This window comes from Martes martes, assembly GCF_963455335.1.
Source record: "Martes martes genome assembly, chromosome: 7".
NCBI lineage: Eukaryota > Metazoa > Chordata > Mammalia > Carnivora > Mustelidae > Martes > Martes martes.
In genome coordinates this window covers 9,735,982-9,763,797 of record NC_137894.1, presented here as the reverse complement: position 1 = coordinate 9,763,797, position 27,816 = coordinate 9,735,982, and the positions used below count along the sequence as shown (strand labels likewise).

Genomic DNA, 27,816 nt, shown 5'->3' with positions numbered 1-27,816 from the left:
CATACACTGTTCAAGTTGCCAGGGGAGTTTCGTGGTGTAGTCATGGTAACCACGAAGCCTCACTATGATACCCACCCCCCCATACCCACACACACACAAACACACACACACACACACTTGACATGCTTTACCCACCAACCACAACTCAAACTCCAAAACTCATTTATATCCTGAAAATGAGTTTAAAATAACAAATACCAAAAGTTGTATGAACCACCACATGTTGTGTTTTTGCCACTATGTCTAATTACTATTCGCACCAAAGGTAAAAAATATAAATGGAATTTAGTAGCAGATTGCTCGCTGTTGAGGATTTCCTTTTTAATAGGAGGAGAATGGGGGATTTGTGCATTCCCCACTCTGCTAGGAGGAGAGCTGAAATTGAAGGTGGCTTTAAAGATATGCCCCTTCCTGATTGTTTTTACTTTCCTTGCCGTAATAATTATTCTTGGCTAATAATGTTGGTTTTTAAAGCAGGTAATTAGTGCTTCCAACACTGTAATTGAATTCTCTGAAAGCCAAGATCTGCATTCAACGATCTGGGTCCCAATTATTTGACCAAGAACTAAATCTCCAAGACAAGAGGCAAGAATTCCCCTGCAATTGCTTTAGTCAGGCCATAGCTGGTGTGATGTCCGGTGCTCAGGAGACCAATTTCAGGGGAACATTGATGAATAGATCTGCATTCATGGGCCACAGACCAAGCCCATGTGCAGATCTGGAAACCATGTCTTAAAACTAAGCCCAGGGGAAACTGAGAGTCTTTGGTCTGGAGAAACGTGTATGGGATTTTAAGTCTGAAAGTCTGTGTTTTATGGGAAATGATATCTGAAGATCAGGGAGACTGAAAAAAGGAGTGTCCGTAGTCAGGGAGAAACCTGCCCTAAGCATGTTCTGCCCCTCCAAAGAAGAGGAGGGGGCAAGTGTCCTCACTGTTTGTCCTGACGCCCTTCCTAACCCTGTTCTCCACAATGATAGGTTGTGTATAAGAAGCCTTCCCAGGAGGATGATCCTTATTTCCTTCTCACTCAGTTTATTATTTTCCTAGCCTGTGTTAGCTTGGGGTAGAGCCCAAGACAAAGGGAGATGTCAGAGTCGTTTATTTGGGAGAATGATTGCAGCGAGCAGGACGGAGGGACGGGGGAGGGAAAGGAAGCTAAGGAAACTGACACAAAGAGGCATCTGCAGGGACACCTGGGTGGCTCAGATGGTTGAGTGTCCAGCTCTTGAATTCAGCTCAGATCATGATCTCGGGGTTGTGGGATCGAGCCCTGCAATGGGCAATGGGTTCCATGCTCAGCAGGGCGTCTGCTTGAGAGTCTCTCTTTCCCTCTCCCCCCCGCTCCTCCCTCTCTTCTCTCTCTTGCTCTCTCGGTCTCTCTCAGACAAATAAATAAAATCCTTTAAAAAGAGAGAGAGGGAGGGAGCGAGAGAGCACGCAGTATTTGCATTCTCTAACTGGCCCTCACTCCTGGGTGGCTTACTCACACAGGATCCCCTGAGAAGCCATGAAATGTGTCTCTGAATCATCCTCCTGAGGTCAGAAAGGGGAAAGTATTTATCCTCAGTTTCTGTCCCCTGATGGCCCAGGGTTTCCCCTGCAGGGCACGGACTCCCCTCTACTTCAGAGCGGGGCATTCGTGAGTATTAAGCAGTTCTTCGGGTGTGCCGTGCTGTGGTGTCAGAAACGCCAGAGGCAGAAGCAGGAGGTCCACAGCAGGGATCTGAGGAAAGTACCGCCAGGTCACACCTGAAGGAAACTGCAGGAAAGCCTACGTGAATTGATTGCCATGGCATCGTTAACTGAAATGAGGCAAAGCCAAGAGGATTCAAAGTGGCACTCCAGAGGTATACCATCACCCCATCAGAGGAGTCACAATGAGGGCCTAGGATAGGTGGACACCGTTCTGGAATGCTTGCTCATCCCTTGGGCATGGGGTATTAAAGATCTGACTGTCCATCCCTGGTCCAGGGATGCAGATCCCCATTTCCCTCTTTAGAATTTTCTCCAACTACTCTACTGTGCTGAAGGTACACCCACTGGAAACTGTCTGCAGCCTCAGACACAAATCCGGTCTCCCTCTGATTTGTTGGGATGCACGGTGATGACCTAAGCCTATAATCTGTGATTCTGCACCTTTTCAGATTCCCCCTGTTGGAGGAATCAGCATTTCTGAATGTGCTCTCCTTCTGTCTTCCTAGAATTTCCCACAATGACCTCTTTTTTGCTTCTGTGTGCACCACCTGCTGTCCCTTCTGACCTGGCCTCGATCCACGTCCTGGCCTCCTCCTTGCCTTCTGTGCTTTTCTGTGCCTATCACCTAATTCATTTTCTCTGTCTATCCTCTTGATCCTCTCTCCTTCAGGCGAGTTTCCCTGGGGGAAAGTCCTCTATGCAGTGAAAATTACACCAGAGAACTTCATGCACGTGCGATACTGATTTTTAAGCAAGATTATGTAAATTGTGGCTAGTCCATTATCTTGCTTGCCAAAATCCCTTCAACAAAATCATGAAGTTGAATTTCTTTAATATGAGGCAGGCCAAAGAGGAAAAAAAAAAAAAAAGGAAATACGTATGATCAAATCATGAAAACATGATTCTGGAACATTCTATTGTGTCTCGGTCTCCAGCATTCCGTTCAGACTCAATGAGACCATAACACCAGAGTTTTGGAAGAGACATCAGTTTCTGCTAAACTTCACTCTGTCTTCTTACACCTGTTTTCTATGTAGGAAACCTGAACTTCCCTCTGTCATTCTTCACACGGCACATGGCCTAGGTCTCTAAGTTTCCTATAAAGTGGGTCACATTTACAGTAATTGACTATGTCTCTTAAAATTTCCTCCAGGCTGTTAATTTAGGATTTCAATCACATTAAGAGTTTCACCTGCTTATTTCTGGAATTCCACCTGGTTATTTCTGGAAGAGGTGCCATATGTTTGCACGTAAGTGCTTTTCTCAAGTTCATCTGCCAGCGTTGGTTCCCCACTTCGACGGACAGCCCTCCACAAAGCTGTCCCCAATAGCACCATTGCTGGGGTGCTGCTCCCAGCCCCACAGCTTCCCTTTCCTTGTCCCCCACCCCCAGGGCTCCCACAGAAGTCCAGGAAGTAGCCAGTGACCGATCTCTGAGACAGTGTTGTCTTCCCCACCCTTCTTTCTCCCAGGCATGGTACACACAACTGTCTCTGTTTTCTCCAGCCAGAAAGGACTCTGCTGTGCAGACTAAAGCCAGGAATGTCCATTTCATGATATACACCGGACTCGTGCTCAGACACATTTCCAGATCCTTCACCCATCTGTCTTTTCTGGTCTCCTTTCTCTGTGCGTTCATCTCTAGCTGTGGAACATTCTACAAATGGCATGGTTTCTTCAGGCCAGACTTAGTGTTCTGTAATTTTTCTACACACTTACTGGTGCTCTTTCTATCCGTTGGCTGCCGAGAATTATTTGTACTGAATAGACGAAACAGGAACCACTTTTTTCCCCCCTTAGAACTACAAATTCGAGGGAAGGAAAGCAAAAGAAGGAAGCAACTAACACTTATAGACATTGGATGAGAAAAAGGAGGCTCAGAGAGGTCTCTCACTTGCCCAAGCTCACCCATCTAGTAAATGAGAGAACCAGGATTCGAACCCTGGGAATTTCTAGCTACACATCTCTCTTTCTCTCTCTCTCTCTCTCAAATTCTGGCCTCTCTGATGATCTACGTTTATAGTTCTCATGTTATAGCTAAATGAAGTTTCTTGTCGCTATTTTGTAAATATCTCAGTTAACATCTGAACATAAATCTTCTCCATAGAAACTTCATTTTTCTTTTTTTCTTTAAGTTAGCCCTGAGCCCAGATTTCAGATTTCCCTCCACAATACGCTTACAGTTCACCTACCACTTTTTCCTTTGGCAAAAGCCACAAAGTATATCCTGTCAAGAATCTCAAAATGGAACACACATGCGTCTTCTTCCTTGCATCCTACCAAGAATCGCACTCAAAAATTCTATCTCTGGGGGCACCTGGGTGGCTCAGTGGGTTAAAGCCTCTGCCTTCAGCTCGGGTCATGGTCTCAGGGTCGTGGGATCCAGCCCCACATCGGGCTCCCTGCTCAGTGGAGAGCCTGCCTCTCTGCCTGCTTGTGATCTCTGTCTGTCAAATAAATAAGTAAACTCTTAAAAAGAAAAAATTTTTTATAATTCTATCTCTGTTTTGTTTTGTAAGCATTCCCTAGGGGATATTGTTCTTACTGTAGAAAGTCAAAATTTGGAGGGGGCCTCCCACCCATTTCTCCATGTCTTCTATCTTAAAGATGAGGAAATTGGGGTTAAGCAACCTGCCCAAGACCTCACAGCCTTTCCCCTCGATCACGCAAGTTAGGAGTAGAGCCAAGAACCTCTGGGCTTCCAAACTGAGCTTCTAGTGCATCTGACCACCTTTCCATGGTCAGTTGTGCTGGAAAGATTTGCTCCCATGAGCTCATTTAGGGTAGTGGCTACATGTTTTTAAATATGGTTAACGTCAGGGCCACCGCCCATACATGGAAGAGCTCCATCTTTGAGTAGACACATTATGAATATAGAAAACACCACTCACTTCTGCATTCTCATTTATAACACCTCATCTTCCAAGTTCCCAGGCACACCCTGAGGTTTTGCCCATGTGAAATGGCCCAGCAACAGTAAACGGGGAAGGACTCGTTAAATTAGCATGGATTAAATACCAGCTCTCTGCCAGGATGGTGGTAGGTGTGTCTACATGGGCATTTAATAAATGTTTGCTAAACCTGATCTAGACAAGTCCCCCACCAAGATTAGGAAAGTCTTTCTGCGTCAGGCAGAAGTACATTACACGTGGTTGAAGAGTTCCCTGGGCTCCCCAGCAAATGCGTTCTGGAATCATCTCTACATTTGGATGCAACTTAAAGAAAAGAGGGGAAATATGCATGGTTTTGCAAAAGCGGTCTCATTCCACTTGACAGAGACTGGGATGAAAGACTAACCAGCCCTGGAGTACAAAACTGTTTTGCATCTTCAAGGTAGTTACTGCCCTCTAGTGTTGTAGGAATCAAGCAAATAGTGTCCATGGTAGACTCTGAATCCAACCTCAAAGTATTTTCAATTAATGGCAAGTCTCAGCAGCCTTAGGAAGTCCTTGGGAAACACCACCAATAAAGAGATGCCACACTGGGGTTGACCAGTTGCAGCCCCCAAGGTTTCTACGCAGCCAATCCACACTGGTACTTCCACACTTCTTAAAATACTGAAATGCTTCTATACTGGATAGAAAAAGCTACTACCTTATGCCTCCCATACCCCCACCACCACCACCCCAGAACAAGGACTCTCCCTTGGACACCCCTCCGGAGGTCCCACCATCCAATAATGCCTTGATGCTTGGCAAAGCAAGGGACCTCCAAGACCCTGACCCAGGGCTATGGGTGCAGTGTTAGGCCAGTGTTTGAATCTATCCAGGGATTAAATATTTTAAATGTGACACTTAACTGCTTCTCACCATCTAACTACCGTGATTCTTCATCTGTTCATTCATCATTAAGCAAGGAGTGTCTATTAAATAAGGAGTGTCTATTAAATTCTCTCAACTTAAGATGACATCTAATTTGGTTAATAGTGTCCTGGTCGTCTGGAAACCTCTGTAGTCAATAACTAGTCTACCTCCAGGCTTCTTTGGGAGCGATTCAGGGGGTTTATTACACTATACTCTATGCCCAGTGATGAGGGACCAGTCCTTGGCCTCCCCTCGTAATAGCTCTTTGGCCTTTGGTGAGTTACTCTGCCTTTCTACACTTCAGGTTCCCCATTTCTCAGGGGAAAAAAACCCAACACTTACCTCATTAGGTTATAATGGCAATTAAAAGAGGTAATCTTTATCACATTCCTTGTCATACAGTAAGTCCTCAAGAAGGACTTGCTAACATGGGGATCACAAAGTAGTAGAGGTTAACATTTTCATCACCAATCACCAAATCAAATGTTTCTACTCTTTTAATACACTGAAGAACAAAAACGCTTAGGTCATCAGAGCACTTCCACTTTCCAGGGACAGTCAGATGGAAAACACTTAAAGACACAGGGAAAGTAGAGCGTGAAAAACAGGGAAACAAAAATGGCTCTGGTCACTCCGCACTCGCAGTGTGAGCTCAATCATTCCGTGGACGCATTCTCCGCACATGGCATTGCTGACAGACGTATCCCAACAGCTTTAGATGGACATACGGCAGCGGTTTATCCAGCCAGTCGTCAAGTCACCACAACCCTTGGTAATGGGTCCCTCCGCCCATCACATGCAGATTTCCTTTTCATGGTTCACAGCACGTGGCTCTGTTCTCCTCGTGGCCGTGGGTGGAGGACAGGTCAGTATGACACAGGTGTGTGAAAGACACCTGACTTTTTATCATCTCAACTTGAAGGTGGTCTGCAGAAGGACAGCAGGCTTCCAAAGAAACCCCCTTCCTCCACTGGCTGTGTGTCAGCGTTTTTCATCAACAGCAATGGTATTAGGAATGCCTTCTATCCCACAAAGTATTCTTTACAGATCTTAGGGCACTTTACAAAGACACCAAGAATACCTATCGAGACTGCCTTTAACTTTTTTCCCCAGACACCCCTGTTCCAGGAGCAAATTGCCATGGCGAACATCAGTGCCTAACCTCTATGCCTGGCAGGCTAGAAAAGTGTCCCATCCAGTCAAGGGACTGAAATAGCCACAGTGGTAGCAGTGGCTGTAGAAAAGATTCAAAAGCGCTGGCCCAACATTCAGGAAGACCACGAAGAGTCACCCACATCTGAATATTTTGACTTCTCCCCCCAAAATGGCGTGTCTCTCAGGCCCCTCTACCCCACCAGGGAATAAAAAGTCTTAATCCTGCATCATTGTTCTTTGGGGCTTGGACTTTCCAAATATAACCTACTACTTTGAAATAGAAAAAGGACTCATAAGCACAAATTGGTATGATGCAGTAAGATGCCGCTGTAAACTTCCTAATACCTCAGCCGGCTGTATGTGCGTCACCCATCACATCAAGAACAGAGAAGGGTTGACAAAAGATACAGACACTCCCTTCATCCTTCAGGTTGGGGACCTCCTGGATTCAGATGGAACAAAAATCTGGGGCCAAATCTCATGCAGAAAAATAACCTTATATACTCCTCCATTCCTGAAGATCAGCTACTTTAATGTTTGACGCCATTTGAAATGTAGCAGAATTGACAAATCTGTGTTTAACTACTTGATCAGGGTTTCACACGTATACAATTTAAAATATCTTTTAGATGTTATCCCTTATGTGAAAATAGCCCAAATCAAATATGTCTAATCCATGGCATGTACATTAACCAATAAGAGTTTTCATATCTAGATACTGTGGGAGGCATGTTTTTTAATTTTCATATGTCACCAATACCTCCCTCTTCCCCAAAATGTAACTTTAAAATGTTGAGAGCTATCTTTCAAAATAATGTGTTAAATGTTTTAGATACACATCAATATCCTTTGTATGCTTCACTCGTGACAGCCTAAGTTCTAACACGCATCTCAGCAATGGACAATCTATATTCTGTTTGCAAATCTTTGGGGTACCCGGGTGATACATTCGGTTGAGCATTTGACTCTTGGTTTCCACTCAGGTCGTGATCTCAGGGTCATGAGATCAAGCCCCAAGTCCGGGGCTGTGCTCAGTATGGAGTCTGCTTGGGATTCTCTCTCTCTCTCCTTCTGCCCGTTCCACTCATGTTCTTTCTCTCTCTCCCAAATAAATAAATAAATTCATCTTTAAAAAAAATATTTGGTTTATAGATTTTTTCCACTGTAAAATATGTACACTGTAGGTTTTTATAAATTGTCCTTATGAAAATCATTAGTATGAAGACCAGCAAATCAGGATCAGTGATCCAATCCAAACGCTTGTTCACCTTGGGTTTTCTTGACTCAAACTGACCACTTGCAAATTGAAAAGAAAGCTATATCATAAAACGCGTTTTAAAGTTTAGTTTTATCACTTTCAAGTATGTTTGAGGTTGATGGAATTTTCTCTGTAATTTTTTGGGAGAAATACGTTAATAAATAAGAGTCACTTCTTATGTGTTCATCTTTAGCTTACTACTTGTTTTTCTGATTTTTTTTGAAAGCAGTCTTTTATGATATAGTTCGAAGTCTGAGTTCCCTGCAAAGACATTTTTACGGGTCTTTTGTTCATGTCCTAATGAAATCACACAGGCTGGTTTTGAGAAATCGGAATAACTGAGATTATATATTGTATATAAGAAGTGGAGGATGGGACAGGGGGATTGAGTGACAGTCACTAATCTAACAGACGCCCCCTACCCTTGCCCAGCAAAATAATCAAATGTGGCAGCCACATTAACTTGGGTAGAGGACAGTCCCTTTCTGAAGGAATAAATATTTATCATCTCTGAAATTTTAAAAATCATTTAAGCCAGCAGAACCAGAGGTGCACGGACAGCTAAGTCTGTGTTTCAGGTGAGGTGACAGGGACTCAGCTCCTGGCTCAAAATTTCCAGAAGGTGTACTAACAGTCGTGCTAAGGAGAGCCCCTCTTCATTCTGTAATTAGCAATGACATAACTTTTATTTCTTCAGTTAACCTTTGTGGATAGCTCTAGCCTCTGTTTCATTTCATCATTAATCTTTTTAGGAACTTCATTGCTGTCACCAAAACCATGCATATAAATTTCCTCCCCATACTTCTGCAAATTAAATAAAATGTGCTTTAGGCTTGCCTCAAATGCCAAAGGATTTATTTCCAAAATATTCCTAGGGCTATGTCTGAACACAGCACAGCTACCCACAGAAGCACAAAGCACTGGATGGGGTCAAGGAAGAGGGGACCACTTAAAGATAGAGACCTGTGACCACAAGACCCATGGGACCCATTCTGTAAATACATGTTGAATGAGGTCTAAGTACAGAAATTTATCCCACTCTGCCTTTCTCTTACTTAAAGGAGAAATCTCTTCACTTTTTTCAAGAAACATTTCCAAACCAAGTTCAGATTGACCATCAGCAGGTCAGGGTCACACCTAGGTGTATGTCTTTATTACTTCCCGTGCACCCCTAGATTGGAGAAAGCTTTTTGAGTAGCAAAGAGAACCAATATAAGGTCTAATGGATTACAATATGCCACAAATATATTTACATCTGTAAAAATCATTACATCATGGAAACCGGAAAAACAGCTCATCAGCCCCAGGTGAAACTATGTCCACCCTCTGGTGACCCTAGGAGATTATTAGAGGCCTACAAATAGACATGGGCTCGTAAGTTCAAGGCCTGAGTGAAACCAAGCAGTTTCTAAGGAAGGGGGTAGTTTTATTGATGTTCTTCAGTTACTGATACACTGCCACTAGGTGACTGTCTCTGAACTTTAGGAAGATGGCGATCATTTTTCATGAGCTGCTAGCTTTTGTGAGTTTCTGTTTGGGCTGGATTTAAGTGATCGGGGTAATAGAGCTTCCCCAACAAATCAAATTGGCAGGCTGTCAATGCTGCTCAAAGTATGGCCCAAGGACGGACACCATCCATATCACCTGGGAGTTGTTAGAAACGCGTGTTCTCTGTTCTCACCCCAGCTGGGGTGGAGCCCAGCAGTGTGACTTTGAATATCCCTCCAGGTGTTTCTGATACACACTAAAATTCAAGAAGCATCAGCCATCCTATCCTTTCTCTCCTCCTCCCTTAATGCTAGGATCCTCGATTTGGAGGAAGGATGGCCATGTTCACAGGTTAATGACATATTTTCCAGTCATTTAAGGTCGATGATATACATATGGCAGGAACTGGAAAGAAGGTCTAAGAGAACAGTTTCAAGGGAAGAGTGCTTTGCCGGGAGGTGCCACCCCTTTGCCCTTTGTCCTTTCTTTTGCTTCCTGCCTGAACTGTGGATGTGAGGACAAGCAGGAAAATTGCCATTCCGGTCCCTGAGGGAGCCTCATGGAAAAAGTGCACTAAAAGTTGAGGAAGCCTAAAGACAGGAGTCTGTTCCCAAGAATCAGATCACAAAGCCGCCGTACTAGCTATGGCTTTCTTTCCTCCAGATTTCCTTAATACAGGAGAGAAGTAAAACTTCAACTTCTTACGAATGTACTGTAAACCTGCTGGTTGAGGTTTTCAGCCGTATGTTATCCAACCTAATCCCAACCAAACCCCAAAGACTGGGTCAGTGTTGGTTCAGATGCCCCCTAGATGAGCCAACCGTGAAAGTGGACACCCCTTTCCTGGGACTATGGGGAGCCTGGCTCACTACTCAATGCCCTGCTTGCGTGTTCCAGGCCCCCATCCCTTCTTCCACGTACAACCCTCTGCAAAGTCAATGAAGTAAAAACTGAGTACTTTCTGGAGAAAACGAGTTCAGGTGTCTTTTCCTTTACCTGGTTTATGAAGATAAGAAATGAGTACACTCTCGGAGGAAAAGAGAAACAAGAAAGAAAACAATGAGATTCAGAAATCCACAGTTGGCTGGTAGGGAAATGAGAACCTCCTTACAAGCAGAAGGTCTATTTTACCGATGATAAGATCATCGCACGCTGTTTTTATTGCCAACTTAATAACCATCCTGCCCATTCGCCGTAAGTAGAAGGAAGCAGGAGGCAGGAACGGTGACCAGGGTTTTCACCAGTGGATCCCAGGGCTTAGCATGGAGCCTGGCACACAATATGGGCTCAGTAAGGATTTATTGAACACATGAATGAATCAGTGACTAGATGAATTAATAAATATCAACCTTTTCATACGATGATCCTTCCACTTACTCCAGGTGAGACAATCAAGTGAGTTGTCTATGTATGGCCTCTGGGAATGGAGGATAAATGTTTGTCTCTTCATCCCATTCCTCAGAGACTCAACGGGAGGTCCTGCAGTTAGGAGATGGCGGACTGAGAGTTTGCTCCAGAATTACAGAGAGAACATCACTGCAGGCCTTGTAACCCTCTCCCAGTGCTACGTGTCTCCTTGGTCACACCATCATCTGCTCTTTCAAGGTCCCCATATGCAAAATAAGGTGAAAGAAAGGGTTTTCAACATGTCAACCCCAACGGATCCAATTAACTTAGGAATCCAGCAGACACCTTACTGTCTGGAAATAACCTCTAGCTTCAGTTCTTAAAGGTTTGTTTATAATTATTTTTATTATTATTTTTAATGAGCTAATACAAGGTAGCAGGGGGACCCTGGGAATGGGGTTGTCACATGACCTCAGGTGCATGTGCTATAAACTTCACAAACAGGCACACCTTTTTCACTAATTATGTCCAATAAAACAGAAGGTCAGAAATTAGCATCAAGAGATGACACAACACAGTTGAGGCTGTTAAAAGTAATGGCTCCCCAAATGGGCATCATAAAATACATCATGAACTGTGAGTAGCTTTGCCTCACAAAGGGGAACCTCAACCTTCCACGCCACAAGGATGCCATCGGGAGTCTCTCAGGGTAGAACATGAAATGAAAAAGAAGTGCCTGGCCAGGAATGCTGTACGTTATCCCCCAATGACTTGCCACGGAGACTATTTTTAAAGAAACATTGATCTCAGCAGGCATGACAGCATTTAAGAAGTGGCCAGGTATACCAGCGTCAGGCAATCCTTCACGGACGGAGAAAGGCTGCAGAGTCTGGCTGCACTCTTTACAAAGGCCGATGTGATAGATGAGACCAGAACTGCCCTTGGTTGGTTAGGTGGTTGGTTTAAGGAGCCATAAAGGTCACGCAGAAGTTAGAGCTTGAAAACCAAATGGAATCAACCCCCCGAATTATGGCAGCCACCTCAACACTCAAAGATTAATCGGACATGAGATTTACAAGATTCCTCTTCGCTACAAATGCAGACTCTAACTGCTTTGTAAATTTCTTCAGTGGTAGCTGCTCATTAAATGGTATCATCCCATTGAAAAATAACGTTACAAGGGATGCGGCCATCTCTGTTTACACACTTCCCTTGAACGAACGGAGCCACTGTATTTCATATGGCCAGAATACGGAAAGTATGTTACAGATGTGTTACATTGGTCCTCTCATTATTGATGTAGCCTTTATGTTAGGTAACTCCTATAAAACACTGAGAGAAACGTTAATACACAATAGTATATTTATATATTTATGGGGATCAGGGTGTCAAATCAGAGTTGACATGTCTTCCTTCCCTGCAAAGAAAAAAAGAGTGAATAAAGAGGTAGGAGACAAGAGAAGCAAAGTCAACATTTTAACCATTAAAACTGATCTCAGATCCAAGGTGGAAAGGTGTAATGTTTACTCTTTCCTCCTGTATACCCGTTACTCCAGAAAACAACCACAAGAGGGCCTGAAGCTGTCCTGGGACCAAAGTGTTTCCCCAAGGCCGAGAAAATACTCCATGGGGTTATCATTGTCTCGCTTCAGTTTTTGGAGATGTCTGGTAGAGAACGTGTGGCACTTGACAGCACTGAGAACACTGCAAACCAGCTTGAAGCATGAGTTCTTACAAACTGATGCCAACTTGGCCTCAGCCAGTCCACCTTCAGGGACAAGAGCTCATAGCCCACTGTCCTTCCATTCTAGATAGTTCCAGTGCACGAAACCTTCCTTTTCTGTGTTGTCAAGACTTCGGCCTATTGCTGACCCTTGCCAAAGCAGTTTTCCTGGGTTCCCCACCCCACAGCACCTCACCCCCACTCATGTTCCAAACATCTCAGAAAAGAATTTACCTGGAGCACTGAAGAGAAACATACTTGACATCCACTGCATGCCCTAATTCCCATGCCAATGACATCTGTTTTCAAACATCCTGAACCAAGACACACAGCATAGACTTCTCATGGGAACTGACCAGGATAACAAATACAGATCATGTTTTACAGCTAAAAGAAATAGAAAGAATGTACACTTTGGACAACTTTGACTACACTTCCCCATCCCTTCTCAATCACTCATCTTGTCCACTGTCTTTTATTCTTGCCTATAAAGAGAACCCCAGAGACCCGGAATCCTTCTGTTGTTTCTGGGGGAGCAGCAACATCTAATGCCGGTACCCACGGTGGTGAGCTTGATTCACAAGTGATCTGTGTAAAAGAGAAAAGTAACTACTCCACCTACATGAAGGAAAGTGCCTGGGTTAAATGAACTGTACAACGTGAGTTTGCAAAGTGCATCCTCCTGACAGCAAGTTAAATGGCTATAAGATATTGTGTTTGCATTTCATTCAATCAGACCCAATTTCCTGGGACCCCAAACAGCAGCTCCTCCCAAAATATGGCTAAAACACTGGCAAATATTTGCAGGTACCATTTCTGCAAATTAAACCCAGATATAGCTATGTACAAAGTTAGTTTACAGAATACCTATCGCATTATGTTTCTTTGACTAGATCAAAACAGGAATAAATAGCATCCTTAAATTTACCACCTAATTGTCATGGAAAACTTAGGACACTTGGTTGAGGGGAGAGCAGATTTCTATAGATATTGCTCAAATATTTGGTTTTCTATATTAGAGTATCTTCAATGCTATCGTGCCAATTTTCAAATGGACCATAGGCTCGGTGATACTTTTAAATGCAAAAATATAAGTATCCTGTAGTTCAGCCCAATATTTATGACTCTAACTTCCTGGCAAGTCAGTTTGTTAGGTCACCAGGCTCTGAGGAACTTTATGGAGGAGGAACGTAAACGTTTCTCACCCTCAAATTCATTTTGAAATGCAAATAAGTCCTTTCACCTCGGTAGGGGGAATACACACTCCTTGCTCAGCATGTGCACCCACTAGACGTTGTGATCCTTCTTCCCCTGCTTTGGGCTGGGGAGACCCAAAGCCAAGAACACAGCTCTGAGATTCTGAAGGTGATTCAGGACACCCCCAAATCAGTCACCTGAGTTACAAACATATTGACGGGTCCTAAACTAGGAGTCACAAAATCAACTTCTCCTCCTGTGTCCTCTGGACAATGTCCTCTGGACAGTGATAGACAGGAAGTATGGGTGCACTCAAGGTTCCTGGATAAGGGTCTTCCAACATCTTCTCTCCCCAGAGGTTGTTCACATCAGGACCTGTTCTCGGGTCTCCGGCAGCCGAAGAGCGATCAGGCCACCCCCAACAAGAGACGCAGCAGCCAGAAGAATGGGGACCACTTTGGTTATCCCAACAAAAGAAGAAAAGATGGTGTTTCCCAGGATGGCACCAAATTTGCATAATCCATTAAGGATGCCAAAGGCTGTCGCCCTGTAAAAGAAGAAGAAAGTAAATCATTCTAAAAGATGAACCAGACCTCCTTGGATGAACAGGACTGGGTCCTTTCTTTCCCTTGTTGTGAGGGAATGTATAGTGAAGATGTGGGAGGGGACTTCTGTCCCTACACATGAAAGTCAAACATTCTCATTTTAATCAAATTTGGAAATACAGAATAACATAAAGATGCAGAGATATATAACCCCACCGCTGAAAGACAATCACCACTGTTCACATTCTGGAGTATTGCCTTCACACTTGTTTCTTTTTCTTTTCATATGTAGACTACATTTCCCAGATTCCCTTGCTTCAGAGTCTGGCCATGTGACTGTTTTTAGCCAATGGGATGTAAGTGCAAATGGCAGCTCCTGAGAAATTTCCTTGAGAGATGTCATGAGTGGTACTTTTTGCTCTTTTCTCTTCCATTTTTCTTCCTTCCATCCCACTTCCAAAAATGTAGATGGTCTCATCTTGGCCCATGGCAGAGCTCATGAAAGGGCAAACAACAAGATGAAAAGAGTCTGTAGTGCCTACTCTGGACCTCTACAGGAGACAAAAAGGAAATGCCTACCTTCCCAAGGCTGCAGTTATTTGAGATTTCTGTCACCCATGGGAAAACCTAATCCTAATTTTTATCCCCCAATTACACTTCTGAGGAGCAACTATTATTTTTTTTAAAGGTCATTTATTTTTTTTAGAAATCTCTACCTCCAACATGGTTCTCAAACTCCCTACCCCAGTAATCAAGAGTCACTTATTCTACTGACTAAGCCAGCCAGGTGTCCCCTCAGCGGTAACTGCTACTAATCATCTGTCCTTTCTTGACTCCATCTGTATACAGAGACTATACTCCCAGCACCAGCTCTCTTCAAATGAAGCAAAATATTTCTTTTTCATATCACAGGTTTATTAAGGATATGTTTACATTTTTGTACATTAAATTTTTTTACATTTTTAAATCACTTTATATATAAATAGCCCCCAATCCCAATCTTTTTGTTTCCAGAATTTTCTTGGGTATTTTCACATGTGTATTTCTCTACATGAAATTCCCAAAGTTGTCCCAAGTTTCCAGAGGGAAGGAAAAAAATCTCATTGAATTCTGAATGGATTCGTTGAAGTTAGAAAGAAACAAAAGAAGATTTGAAATTTGTGTAAGAATAAATCTTCTTAGAATTTCATAAAGTATATCTTGATATATATATAAAACTTCTGTTTCGTCTTTCAGTAAAGCTTTATAGTTTTCTTCACATAAGTGTTTCATTTTTCTTATTATTCCTTATATTCTTATATTCCTAGACAGTTTATGATTTCTGCTATTACTAAATGGAATTCAATTTTACTTTTAAATTTTTAGATACATTTTTAAATCCCATATGTTAAGTTAGTTTTATTATTGACCACAGTATCAAATTATTTTACTGTTTTTAGCAGTCTCTTTAGTTAATTGTCTTGAGTTTCCTAGATGTAAATCATATACCATGGAAATAATGATAATTTTCCTCCTCTTATTTTTTGTAAAACTTAGAAGCTCTTGGTTCAGGGGAGAGGGGCTCCAAATATAGAATGCTGTGCTTTGCCATAGCTCTCCATATTCTAATACCTCTGTCACCAATTTGGGGAATGTCATTAAGATTTTTTTTTGCAGAATTTCATTTACCTGACTTCACACTCCTTTTGACCATAGGGCCACTTAACCTGCCATCCTTAAAATTCACAGCTCCCTCTCCATAAGGAGGGATAACTGCTACATAATGGCTTTGACTCTATGCCTTTCAACCAAACCTCTTCCCATATGGCTTGCACAAGAATACAAGTAAGTGCTGGGCACTCCTACCACGTTCTCTGTAAATGCCCTAGACCATCAGGCCTCATCCCCCACCTTTATCTGCCCTTGCCTCTCCCCCACCCTTTGCTTATCTAGTTCTTCACCTTTTTGCCCTCTCTCCCATTAGAGGCCTGTTCTCACCTCTCTTTGGAGTGCATGGTACCTATGGGTTCCCCCGCATTCCTCTCTCCCAAACATGGCTTATACTTGTCCTTTGTATCTAGACCCTCTCCCCACCCCATCAGGCTTTAGCCTGCTCACCTCCGTACCTATGCCAACCCCCGTGCAGGAGAAACTCAACCACCAAAGAGATGCTTGCTTTGTCCATGAAACACCAGAAGACCGAGGTGGCTGTGAGGGAGGATGTTGGGATGGGTAGACTTCTGGCCAAAGAAGTCTGAACAAGTCCCAGAGAGAACCCCAGGGAAGAACTGACCTCTGGTTGGTGGGATACAGCTCCACCGTGATCACATCCAGAGCATTCCAGGCGGCAATGCTGGTCCCACAGAAGAGGCACTGCCAGCCAATCATCGCAGACTCGCTGTTGCCAAAAAACAGGAAGAAGCAGCAGACCGCCGAGATCAGCATGGAGCCACCTACAGGGGCAGGACGAGGGCAGGGAAAAAAAAAAACAAACAAACATGAAGCCCATGTCTTAAATAAGACTGTCACCCACAGGCCCTTCCCCTCTCCATCTTCACAGATGCACCTGAAGTAACAGGTTCCCTCAAGTCACAGGCCCATTTCTACACGGAGAAAACACAGCTCCCCACAGGTCCTCCAGCTGTGGGGTTAGAGCCTTCTGCATGGGTCATGTCACCAGGGTCATGTCACCAAAATTCTTCCTGGAAGAATTTTGAAATCTTCACTCTGTGGTGCTGCTCAGCCCAGAATTACTGGGGAGGAGGCTGAGGAGACATTCCTTGAGAATGTGTTATGTCCCAGACATTATTCTGGACACCTGAAATACATCAATATCAAAAAATCCTCATGGAGCTTACGTGCTATTGAGAACAGAACTGTAAATGAGCTGCAGAAGAACACCTGAAGGGCCCTGCTGTTTATTCCCCATTTATCCCATCTCCACCCCAGACATCTGATCTACCTTCTCAGCCTTGCCCTGTGCCCTGAGAAGCAAACCCCCAGGGACTGCATACCTGTGGCTCCCTTGTCAGCTGGGAGCAGAGAGGGGTTGGAGTATTTCTTCCTGATTCCCAGCCTATCTCTAAGCCTTTTTTGGCGATGGCTGCATCCCCACCCGAGGACTATAGTTCCTTCCAGGAGCCTCTGCCTCCATGGTTCCAGCTCTCCTTGGGCTCTTGTGAGGGCTATCTTCTCCCTGAAATCCTAGAGGCAGTACCTGCTGCCAGTTTCACTAGCATCTGGGGGGCTCTGCACCCACCCCCGACTCTAAAAGCCACATCCCATGCATAAAGTCTCTTCACTAGCACTATCTAGGGTGGATTCTTTTTCCCACCAGCATTCTGACTGATACAGCTCACGATAAAAGTTCTCACTGAAAGAAGGCCATGTCAAACGCTGCCCAAATCCATTCCATCCAGACCAAAGAGCTTGGGGAACGTGGAATGGATGCAGGGCGTGAACCAGAACTATGGCTGGAAATGCAGTGGGAATAATCCGAAGAAAGAAAGAAAGCGGCTTTCCAGACACCCAGCTGGGAAACAGACCAACGGTCCTTCACGGGCATCAGGACGCTGGGGGACCCGTTGACAGGAAGCCATGTTGGTGGCCTGGCTTCACCCACAAGGACCTCTCTGATGGGGATGCCTCTGGCTAAAATCTCAGACCTGGAGTTGCCAACACGGATGTCAAACCCTGCTGGTGAGCTGGGACATGGTAACTGTCGCCTGAATTCTGCTGATTCTGGGAGGGGGCGGAGCTGTGAGCAGGTCACCTGGTAACATCTTTCCAAACAGCTAAGAAGGAGATAAACATCTGTGGGGCCACAAGTGCCTTGGGACCTATATCACCTAAATGCATGCTTCCCTCAAATTGCCCAAGGATGGTGTCTAGTTTACAATAAATGATGACAAGAGTTTACTGAATACAAAATCTTACCATCAAATAAATCAAGTGACAGTCAGAGAACTGACCTCTCAACTACGTTAAGTAATCCTACTATAGATCCCTGTGACCCACTGTACTTCCACACTGTTAATTCTCATTTCCCTTGTGATGGAGAGGCCTGAGTTCAAGTCCCAACTTCCCCTGTGTGACCTTGTGCAAGTCTCCTAAACTCCCTGTGCTGCCTCACTTTCCCTTTCTGTAAAATGTTGACAAAAAATAGTACCTACCCCACCGGGTTATAGAGCGTTAAATATATTAATATTTACAAAATGCTTGGCAGGAAGCCTGACCTATAATCCATGCTTTATAAGTGTTTGTTCAATGAAATTTCTAGTTTATGTCTGTCTCTCCCAATAGATCATTTGCTCTGTGAGCATGAGGGTGCTGTCTGTCTCGGTTGCTGCTGCCTTCTCGGTGTCTGCTACACACACAGCCTGGCAGAGAGTAAGTCCTGCATATATTACCGCTTATCGAGTGAATAAATGAGAACAAACAGCCTCATCAGGAAAATTTCTACTTTGTTGTTAACAAGACATGACTTCTACCCTGGAAATAGCACAGCAGAGTACATTTTATGCCCCGGCAGATCCAAGAGGAATTTGTCTGAGGAAATAGTTCTTTTCATTCGTGGAAAGACTATTTCAAAACAGGTCACCGACATCCCGTTGAGATATTTATTGAGCATCTAGTATGAACCACGTACTAAGAATATCACCGTCGGTCCGCCTTGTGCTAGACCTTCTACTAAAGAAGGAAGAAGGAACTGTCTGTGCTTTTAACAGTGCAGCTCAGAACCAAAATACAGACATGAATAAAAGAGTAGGCTACAAAGAATGAGAAATAGTAGTTCTAGCTGTCCAGTTTGGGGAATGTGACAGAAATCAGTTCTGATCTGGGATACATTCATGATGTCAAGACGGGCTGCAGTGGCTGCAAAGGGGATGTCTGCTCTCCGGCTGCCCTGCCCCCTCCCCCTGCCCAGACTAAACTCTGCGTCTATGGGGGAATATGTGGCTGTTCCGGGGGGCAGGCTACACCCCCGCACATGTGTATCCACCCCACCCCCATAGACCCTGCCTTCCCAAAGGTGTCCCAGGCTACCCCCAGGGCTCAACCACAGTATTCGCTGTTCAACCTGGGGCTGGAAAGGTCCGGGGCAGAATGGCAGAAACATCACCCATCTACTCTCACACACCTTATCACATTTGAGCAGAGGTTGGCATTACTTTCACAATTGGAAACAGAACCTCAGAGAAGGCAAGGAAGGTGTGCAGACTCATAAAGCAAATGCTGGTGGAGATGGCCACCTAACTCTGAGCTGCTGGTCTTGCACAGGGTATAAGTGGGCTGAAAAACTCAGGCATTGAGGACTGAGTCAACGCTGCCCTTCCTTCAGGGGCTTCAGGTCTAACCAGGGCCTCACCTCTGACCCAGGAGACTGTTCTGTCTGTGACTGTGATGCCAACCTCACCACACACAGCATTTCTTGTGCTGCCCATTCTAAATATTCATGCTACTTTTACAATAATAATACTCCACGAGCCCCACACTGGCAAGAGCTCCCTTTGCTGAGCTCTGATTCATTTGCTCTTCTCTGACAAAACGACTATGTGATTTATTTTATTCCCCTTTGAGCTTCCCTGCTAGGGAGTTGGTATTAATTTTCCTGATCGGCTACATCCCAGAACAGACCCTTCACGGCATGTGTATCAGTGTGTTGTTCTCGTCCCCATGCTGGCCTTACAATTTATATATTCCAATATATATTTTCCCTGGCCCTGGGTGTACATGTTTTGTTTCTTATTTTCCATGCATAGCATGTGTTTCTGTAGCAAACTTCTGTGAATCCTGGTGCAGTGAAGCAAGTCATACGTGAAAACTTCTACCATTTTTGAGAACCTACAGGCACCAAGCGCTCTAAGATGCTCTGGCTACATTATGCTCAAGCCTCACAAAACCCGACCAGCTAGTTACAGGTACAGATATGGAAACTGAAGCCTGGAGAAGTAAAAGAACATGTCCCAAGTCAGATAGCCTCGAGCTGATAGGACTCAGACATGAGTCTGCGCACCTCCAAAGCCCAAGTGTCATCACTATGAAATCATAATAAGCAACGCAATCTATTAAAAACCCATCAGATGAACCAATGTTCACTGAAGAGAATTTTATATATACTTTTTGACAATAATCTTACAAAGCGGGTAGAATGGGTATATTTAATATCCCTACTGAAGTGCTAATATTGTGAGTGACTCTCCCAGAACCGCTCAGTCGGGAAATGAAGATGAGTCCCTGACCTGGACCATAGGTCTCAAACTACATCCGTGGAGTCCGGGGGTTTTGAAGCCTTGCCTGCCTCCCAGGCTCCCCAACTAGCATATCCCATCTTACCTGTTTGGTTTCCAGCACAAGATTTATTTAAGAAAAAGAAAAAATCCTCTCCTTTAATACATTTTGAAAGCCACGATCCTCACCTACTGGAGGAGATGCGGAATCCCTAACTACTCACCGATCATCTTGAGCCTTCCGACTCTATCCATGAGCAGGGCAGAGATGATGTTGCCAGGCAGGACAGACAGACTGCCAAGGAAGCTGACGAGGTAAATCAGGAAGTCATTATCCTGCTCAAAGTCCATGTGGCAGCCCTCCTTCGGCGCCAGAAAGGTAGTGTTGATAAACCGGCAGTTGATGAACTTATGCTTGTAGAGGTCTGGGGAGAGAAGGATACCTTGAGTTCATCTACAGTGAACAGGGGCTGGGGAGAGACGGGGCAGAGGCAGAGATGGAGTCACACCCCTTCCGAGGGCAGGCTGCCCCAAGTCTCTGGCAATCAGACAATCTCAAAGTCACGGTGACGTGTGGCCAGGTATGGATGGAGAGAGAAAATCCTAACAAGGCAATGACTGCTTCAACTTCCCAGAAGCAAAGGGAACTGAAGTGAATGCTCACGGAGACGCACGTCTACACACATCATCTTTCAACCAGGAAACCGTCCTGTTTCTTTCTTTCTTTTTTAATTCCCTTTTTTTTTTTAAAGATTTTATTTATTCCCTTGACAGAGAGAGAGATAGCAAGAGAAAGAGAGCATAAGCAGAGGGAGCAGCAGGCAGTGGGAGAAGGAGAAACAGGTTCTCTTCTGAGCAAGGGGCCTGATGTGGGGCTTGATCCCAGGACCCTGGGATCATGACCTGAGCCAAAGGCAGATGCTTAACCAACTGAGCCACCAAGGTACCCCAAAACCATCCTGTTTCTATCAATGAGATGACACCAGGGTCCACACCAAGGCTGGGCCATTCTTCCGAGGCTACCCAACTTGTGTCCAGAATTGGGTCTGGATTGAGGTGAAACATTCCAGAACCCATGCAGAAACCTGAACATTCTTCAAAATGAAAAACGTTCGTGGGGCCCCTGGGTGGCTCAGTCAGTTGAGGGTCCGACTCTTGATTTCAGCTCAGGTCATGATCTTGGGATCCTGGGATTGAGCTCCACATCAGTCTCCGTGCCCAGGGACTGTCTGCTTGGGATTCTTTCTCAGTCTCTCCACATGCTTGTGCTCTCTCTCTCTCGCTTGCTCTAAAATAAATAAATATTTTTTTAAAATAAAAAAAATTAAATTAAATCAAACTAAAAATAAAATTAAAAACCATTTGCTCAGTAGTTTCCAGGGTAGGGAGCAGGAGAGATGAATATGGAGAGCATAGAGGATTTTTAGAGCAGTGAAAATACTCTACATGGTATGATAATGGTGGATATATGCTGTTATACATTTGTCCAAGCCCAAAAAATGTCCAACACCAAAAGCGAATCCTCCTGTAAACTCTGCACTTGGGATGATTATGAGGTGTCCGTGTAGGTTCATCAATGGTAACAAATACACCACCCTCGTGAGAGGATATTGATAATGGGGGAGACAGGGCCAGGGGACTGTAATTCTATGGAAATCTGTACCTTCTTTCTAATTTTATTTTAAACGTAAAACATCTCTGAAAAACATCAAGTCTTAAAAAAGTATAAACCATTTGCTTTGGACCTAGTTCCCAAGTCTTCTGACCCCTTCTAACACCCGCTATCCAAGCAGAAAGAGTGCATAAGGAAGCTCTCGGAAAATCTGGGTTTTGGGACCTGGCTCTTCAACTGACCCTCCTTAACCTTCTGTAACCTCCGCCTATAAAATTAGAAAAGTACACCCGATTCTCTCCATCACTTCCCAGCACTGACATTTCATGAGTACAGGTGTTTGCAAAAATCCCCACGTGAGCGTTATGCAAAGAGGCATCATTAAAACTTGAAAGAAGAAACTAAAAGATGCATCCAGTTTTAATGACAAACAGGCAATGTATATGCCTTTTTAGGTTCAGGCTAAAAAAAAAAAAAATTACAAAGCTACATCTTATAACGGATCACTTAGAGACGGAGGGATATTTGGAGGCCAGAGAATAAACATTTTGAGGCTGACCTCACGGAAGGAAAAGGTATTCTTGCATCAGCCATGGTGCTGAGGGTCGGGAGAAAGCAGTAATATTGGCACGATGCACAGAGTCCAGTGGAAAGATCACAGATTTCAGAACCAAACAACTCAGGAATGAATCCATGCTCCCTCAGCTTGCTAGCTGCGGCTTGGGCAAGAGCTTAAGCCTGGGTTTCCTGAGCTATAAAATGGGATTAATTGCACATTTCTCACTGGAGACAATGTAGATGAAGCCCCTGGTAAAGCTGAGGTAGTTTCCTTATGTCTCAACTCCCCTTGGTGTGTTATTAACCTATGATGAGAGTAGTAAAAGTAATGAGGAATGATAGAGTGGTGGGATTTTGTGAAAATTTTTTAATCATGGAAATCCGAAATGGTGTGATTCGGAAATATGCCTCTCATCTCACTTTATGCACAAGACTTGAAAAGATACAATTTTCCCTCTCCCTTTATTATTGTGAGAACATGAACCTCGCATTGCGCAAGATTCAAATTACGTGAGGTCTTTGAGAACGCGCTCCATGCATAAAATGCCGCCTTCCTGAACTGTTGGCTTCCGAAATGCTTCCCACCAAAGACCTGTGGCATACAGCATCGGAGATGCTTGGGGTCAGAGCACCTCACCCAGAACTTCTGTTTCCACTTCACATAGGATAACACATGCAAATTACATTGGTAAAGATGGTGCAACGAATCCGTGCCATGCCTCGGGCTAGAACCCATTTCTCCGACCTGATGCTCAGTAACCACGTCCATGTGTACCTTCCTACTCCTAAAGCTTATGACTGAGCACTTTGCTTCTTTTTTTTTTTTTAATTTTCAAATTTTTTAAATAAACATATAATGTATTCTTAGTCCCAGGGGTACAGGTCTGTGAATCGCCAGGTTTACACACTTCACAGCACTCACCATAGCACATACCCTCCCCAATGTCCATGACCCCACCACCCTCTCCCTACCCTCCTCCTCCCGGCAACCCTCAGTTTGTTTTGTGAGATTAAGAGTCTCTTATGGTTTGTCTCCCTCCCAATCCCATCTTGTTTTTCATTTATTCTTTTCCTGCCCCCCAAGCCCCCCACGTTGCATTTCCACTTCCTCATCACAGGGAGATCATATGATAGCTGTCTTTCTCCAATGGACTTATGTCGCTCAGCATAATACCCTCTAGTTCCATCCACGTCGTCACAAATGGCAAGATTTCATTTCTTTTGATGGCTGCATAGTATTCCATCACATATATATACCACATCTTCTTTATCCATTTATCTGTTGATGGACATCTAGGTTCTCTCCATAGTTTGGCTATTGTGGGCATTGCTGCTATAAACATTCGGGTGCACGTGAGCACTTTGCTTCTTAAGTAAGGCCAGTCCACCCTTGATACCGTGCACTCACACCACCCATGTTCTTACCTGTGTTGTAGAAGACGGTCGATTCAATGGTGCAGTTTTTGAAATAGGTATCGGTAGATGTAACATCTTCAAAATAGCACTCGTCAAAGAACGTGTCCTCGAAGAGTACATGTTTAAAGTACATCTTTGTGAACCTGTGGGAAAGACATTAGTCCCTGAGTGATTGGTTCTGAGAGAAGCCTTGAGACCAAAATGAAAAGCATAGAAGGGCAGGAAAAGGAGAACTTCAAAAGAAAGAGTGCTGAAACATTACTTTCCTAGGTTAGTTCCCTATTCCTTAGCTGGTGTTTATAAAGGAGGAGGACACCGGGAATGTGGAAACTTATCTGATCTGGGTAGACACAGGGGGTACGAAGAAGCAGCCCGGTGATTCCCAAACGTAGTCATGGACCTTCTGCCTCAGACTCATCGAGATATGGACAAGCTACTGTGAAATGAAAATACTGATTACGTGGCACTTTATGAGGAGCTTTAAAAATGTACAGGTCCGGGGCTCCTGGGTGGCTCAGTCAGTTAAGCATCTGCCTTTGGCTGAGGTCATGATCTTGGGGTCCTGGGATGGAGCCCCACCTAAGGTTCCCTGCTCAGCAGAGAGTCTGCTTCTCCCTCTTCCTTTGTCCCCACTCTGGCTTGCACATGCACTTTCTCTCTCTTTCTCAAATAAGTAAATAAAATCTTGTTTAAAAATGCAGGTCCCTCTGCTCCTCCTAGTAGGTTTGGAAGCAATAGATTTGTGAGGGACTGAGAATCTTCATTTTAAAAACTTCCCCGGGGCGCCTGGTTGGCTCAGTGCGTTAAGCCTCTGCCTTTGGCTCAGATCATGGTCTCAGTGTCCTGGGATCTCAGTGTCCATCAGGCTCTCTGCTCAGTGGGGAGCCTGCTTCCCCCTCTCTTCTCTGCCTGCCACTCTGCCTACTTGTGATGTCTGTCTGTCAAATAAATAAATAAAATCTTTAAAAAAAAACAAAACTACCCCAACAAAGATTTGGAGCGATAAGCACTTTCATTCACACAGAGGGCAGAATATAATTGTTGAAGCCCCTTTGGAGAACAATTTTGCAAAATTTTGTGTGCGTAATGGCATTGACCTAGAAATACCACCTCTAAGAACTGACCCTATCTATACTTGCTCATGCATTCAAAGAAATACATTCACTGATGCTCAATGCAACATTTCTTATAATAGAATTGATCACTAGACAGATGATGGGTGGGTAGGTAGACAGACAGAGAGATGCCCACACAGTGAAATACCATGTGGCTGTTACAGTTTTTAGGTAAATGCCTTAATATGGAACAATCTTCAAGGTATATTGTTAACTGAAAAAAAATAAAATGCAAGCTGTGCCCATTCATGTAAAAAAGTATATGTACCATATGCCTCCAAATGAATAGAATATACCCAAGAGTTACACAAGAAACTGGTAGATGTGTGGCCCTGGGAAGTTTCAATGGGATAAGCTTCATTTTTTTCCTTTATACCAAGCATACATATTACTTTTTCACTAAAAACCAAAACAAGGATGGAAGCACCTAGTGACTATGAGGTGCAGGCACATTTGGGAGCCACTGTTCTGCTCCAACTCCTACATGAACGTAATAGGAAAAAATAATATTACATTCAAAACCATATACTGACATACGTTAACATCATCCTCTGCGGGACCTTTCCCAAGCTTGGCCAAACTTTTAAGCTAGAAGCCTTGGATCTGTTTCCATGTGTGAAGAATTACAACTCATTCATTTGTCTATTCATTTATGCATATACTCAGTCTTCAGCAAAACTTAGGTATATGGTATTAGGGGCTATGCATACAAAGAGGAAAGACACAGTCCCTGTCCTTAAATCTAATTGGGGGGGGGGGTGGGAACAAACAAGCAAACAGACAACAATTCAGTGGGAGTCACTGTGATAGAGGTGGTACAGGCTGCTGAGGGTCATTGTCCTCTTCAGAGCCACCACATGATTCAGTCCATGATCACAGATGATGACCAGGTCTCCTTTCCCTTCATGCTATACTGTATTCTGTTAACAACCCTACTCTAGAGTCACCTGTCATGAGTAAGAACACCTAATCAAGGGCTTCTCAAAGAGAAGTCCCAAGAACACTTGCATCAGAATAAAACCAAAGGTTGTTATGAAAGATGCAGTGTCCTATATTCCTAGACCCCTTGAACCAGAACCACCAGAGACAGATGCCAGATTATTTAAAAAATGTGAGGGCCATTGGTCTAGAGAAGCCAAATTATTTTACAGAATTTTTCATAGGGTCAGATTTGCTACAGACTTATAAACAGGGGCCTCCAAAGGCTGTCACTGCACTCTTCAGATTTCCATGGATATTGCTAAGACTTGTGCTACAGGAAGATGTCTTTGATTTCAAAATTAATGTAATTTGTAGGCTGGATATGTTTACTCAGGAAAGCTATTCCTGGAAGCTGTCTCAGGTTTTGCCTTTTTAAATATATCCTTCTCTTTAATATAGCAATACGTTGCTGATGTGGCCCTCAGATATATTTTAATGTTCTGCCAGGGGTAGGTGAGGGAGCAGAGCCATAAATCATAAAGGGCCTGACGTAAGCAGACCTTAAAATGTATCTCCAAGTGAGTTATAAAAAGCCAAAGTTATAAAGAAAGAGATAAAAGGAGAAAGGACCAAGGCATATTTTATGAATCTTTATATAAACCATCCCCTATCTCTAATTTATATACTGAACTGGTATGAGCTTTTTCATTCAGGAGAGTTCAAAGGCTGCAAGAAAAGTTAGAGCAAGTGTCTTATGGAACTTGTCCTGTAAGAAAACAGGAGCCATTGGCAATGCAGAATCTACGGTAGGATTATTACACAAACACTTGATGTCAGTTACCCTCAGTCCCAATGGTTAGTCCACCAAATGGCAAACTATGCCAAAAATTATATCTGTTTGGTCCCTGTGTTTTACTTGATGGCAACCTCAAGAAGCTCGGTCTAATGAAAGATAAATAAGAAAACTGATCATTAAAATTTAGTGTGATAATTATCAAGATGGAGGTATGTTCTAAGATCACTTGAAAGGGGGCACTTGTGATCCAGTTGGGAAAAGCATGAAGTGATCTATCCTGAAGGACCAGTAGAAGCTTTCCAAGCAGAGACACAGAGGAAGTGCAGTCCAGGCAGAGGGAACAGAACATGCAAAGTCATGGAGGCATATTACCTACACCCTTTAATTGCCTCTTTTGAAAACTAGAGAGCTCTCTTTCAGATAAATTAAATCACCCTTTGGGCAGAAAATAAACAAAGGGTACCATTCTCCAAAGCTTCCATACATATAGCCTACTATCTTAAGCCTTCCAGCTCCAGTAAAATGAGATAGAATGGTTTGGAGGAGAGCTGGGATTCTAATCGCTTCTCGGACTTCGGCTAAGATCAAGTGGAGAACTGGAATTCTGGTCTCTCACACATGATCCCGTGTCAGGTCCTAGCCCGAGGTAAAGCAGAGCATAAAGAAGAGGACTGTTTGCATCAGAAAATATATGCTTGGACCTAGTTTCTTTAAAGAGAGGAGAAAAGTGAATGCTCCATACAACTTGTAAAATTCTCCAGTTTCGTCATTAGGCCTCTCCCCCACTCTCCATAAACCGATGAGTGGAGTTCAGCTTTCAGAGATCTCAGGAAACTCTTTCCTCCTCTCTAGGTTGGCATTTAAAAATCTTGAAAGTAGGGGTATTGAGGAGGTGGTTTTTCTAGCTCTATATGGTTCTATAAATGAGGCGTGCCTTAACTGTGTTGCCTGAAAAGAAATAAAATAGTGGATCTAGG

At 43.8% G+C, this 27,816-nt stretch overlaps 1 protein-coding gene across 3 annotated transcripts in view; it reads right to left on the bottom strand.

Annotated features, from left to right (window-relative positions):
- Positions 1-14,030: 14,030 nt before the first annotated feature.
- The window catches only part of SV2B (synaptic vesicle glycoprotein 2B), a gene marked incomplete at both ends in the record, with an annotated part of 67,335 nt that continues 53,549 nt past the window's right edge, over positions 14,031-27,816 (bottom strand). For 2 of the 3 annotated variants that reach the window (XM_080809475.1, XM_080809477.1), the window contains 4 exons: positions 14,031-14,214; positions 16,485-16,644; positions 20,646-20,846; positions 24,017-24,150. In XM_080809475.1, coding sequence (XP_080665601.1) covers positions 14,031-14,214; positions 16,485-16,644; positions 20,646-20,846; positions 24,017-24,150 — 679 coding nt within the window. The remainder of the gene's footprint in view (positions 14,215-16,484; positions 16,645-20,645; positions 20,847-24,016; positions 24,151-27,816) is intronic. The other variant, XM_080809476.1, reaches the window with a different exon arrangement.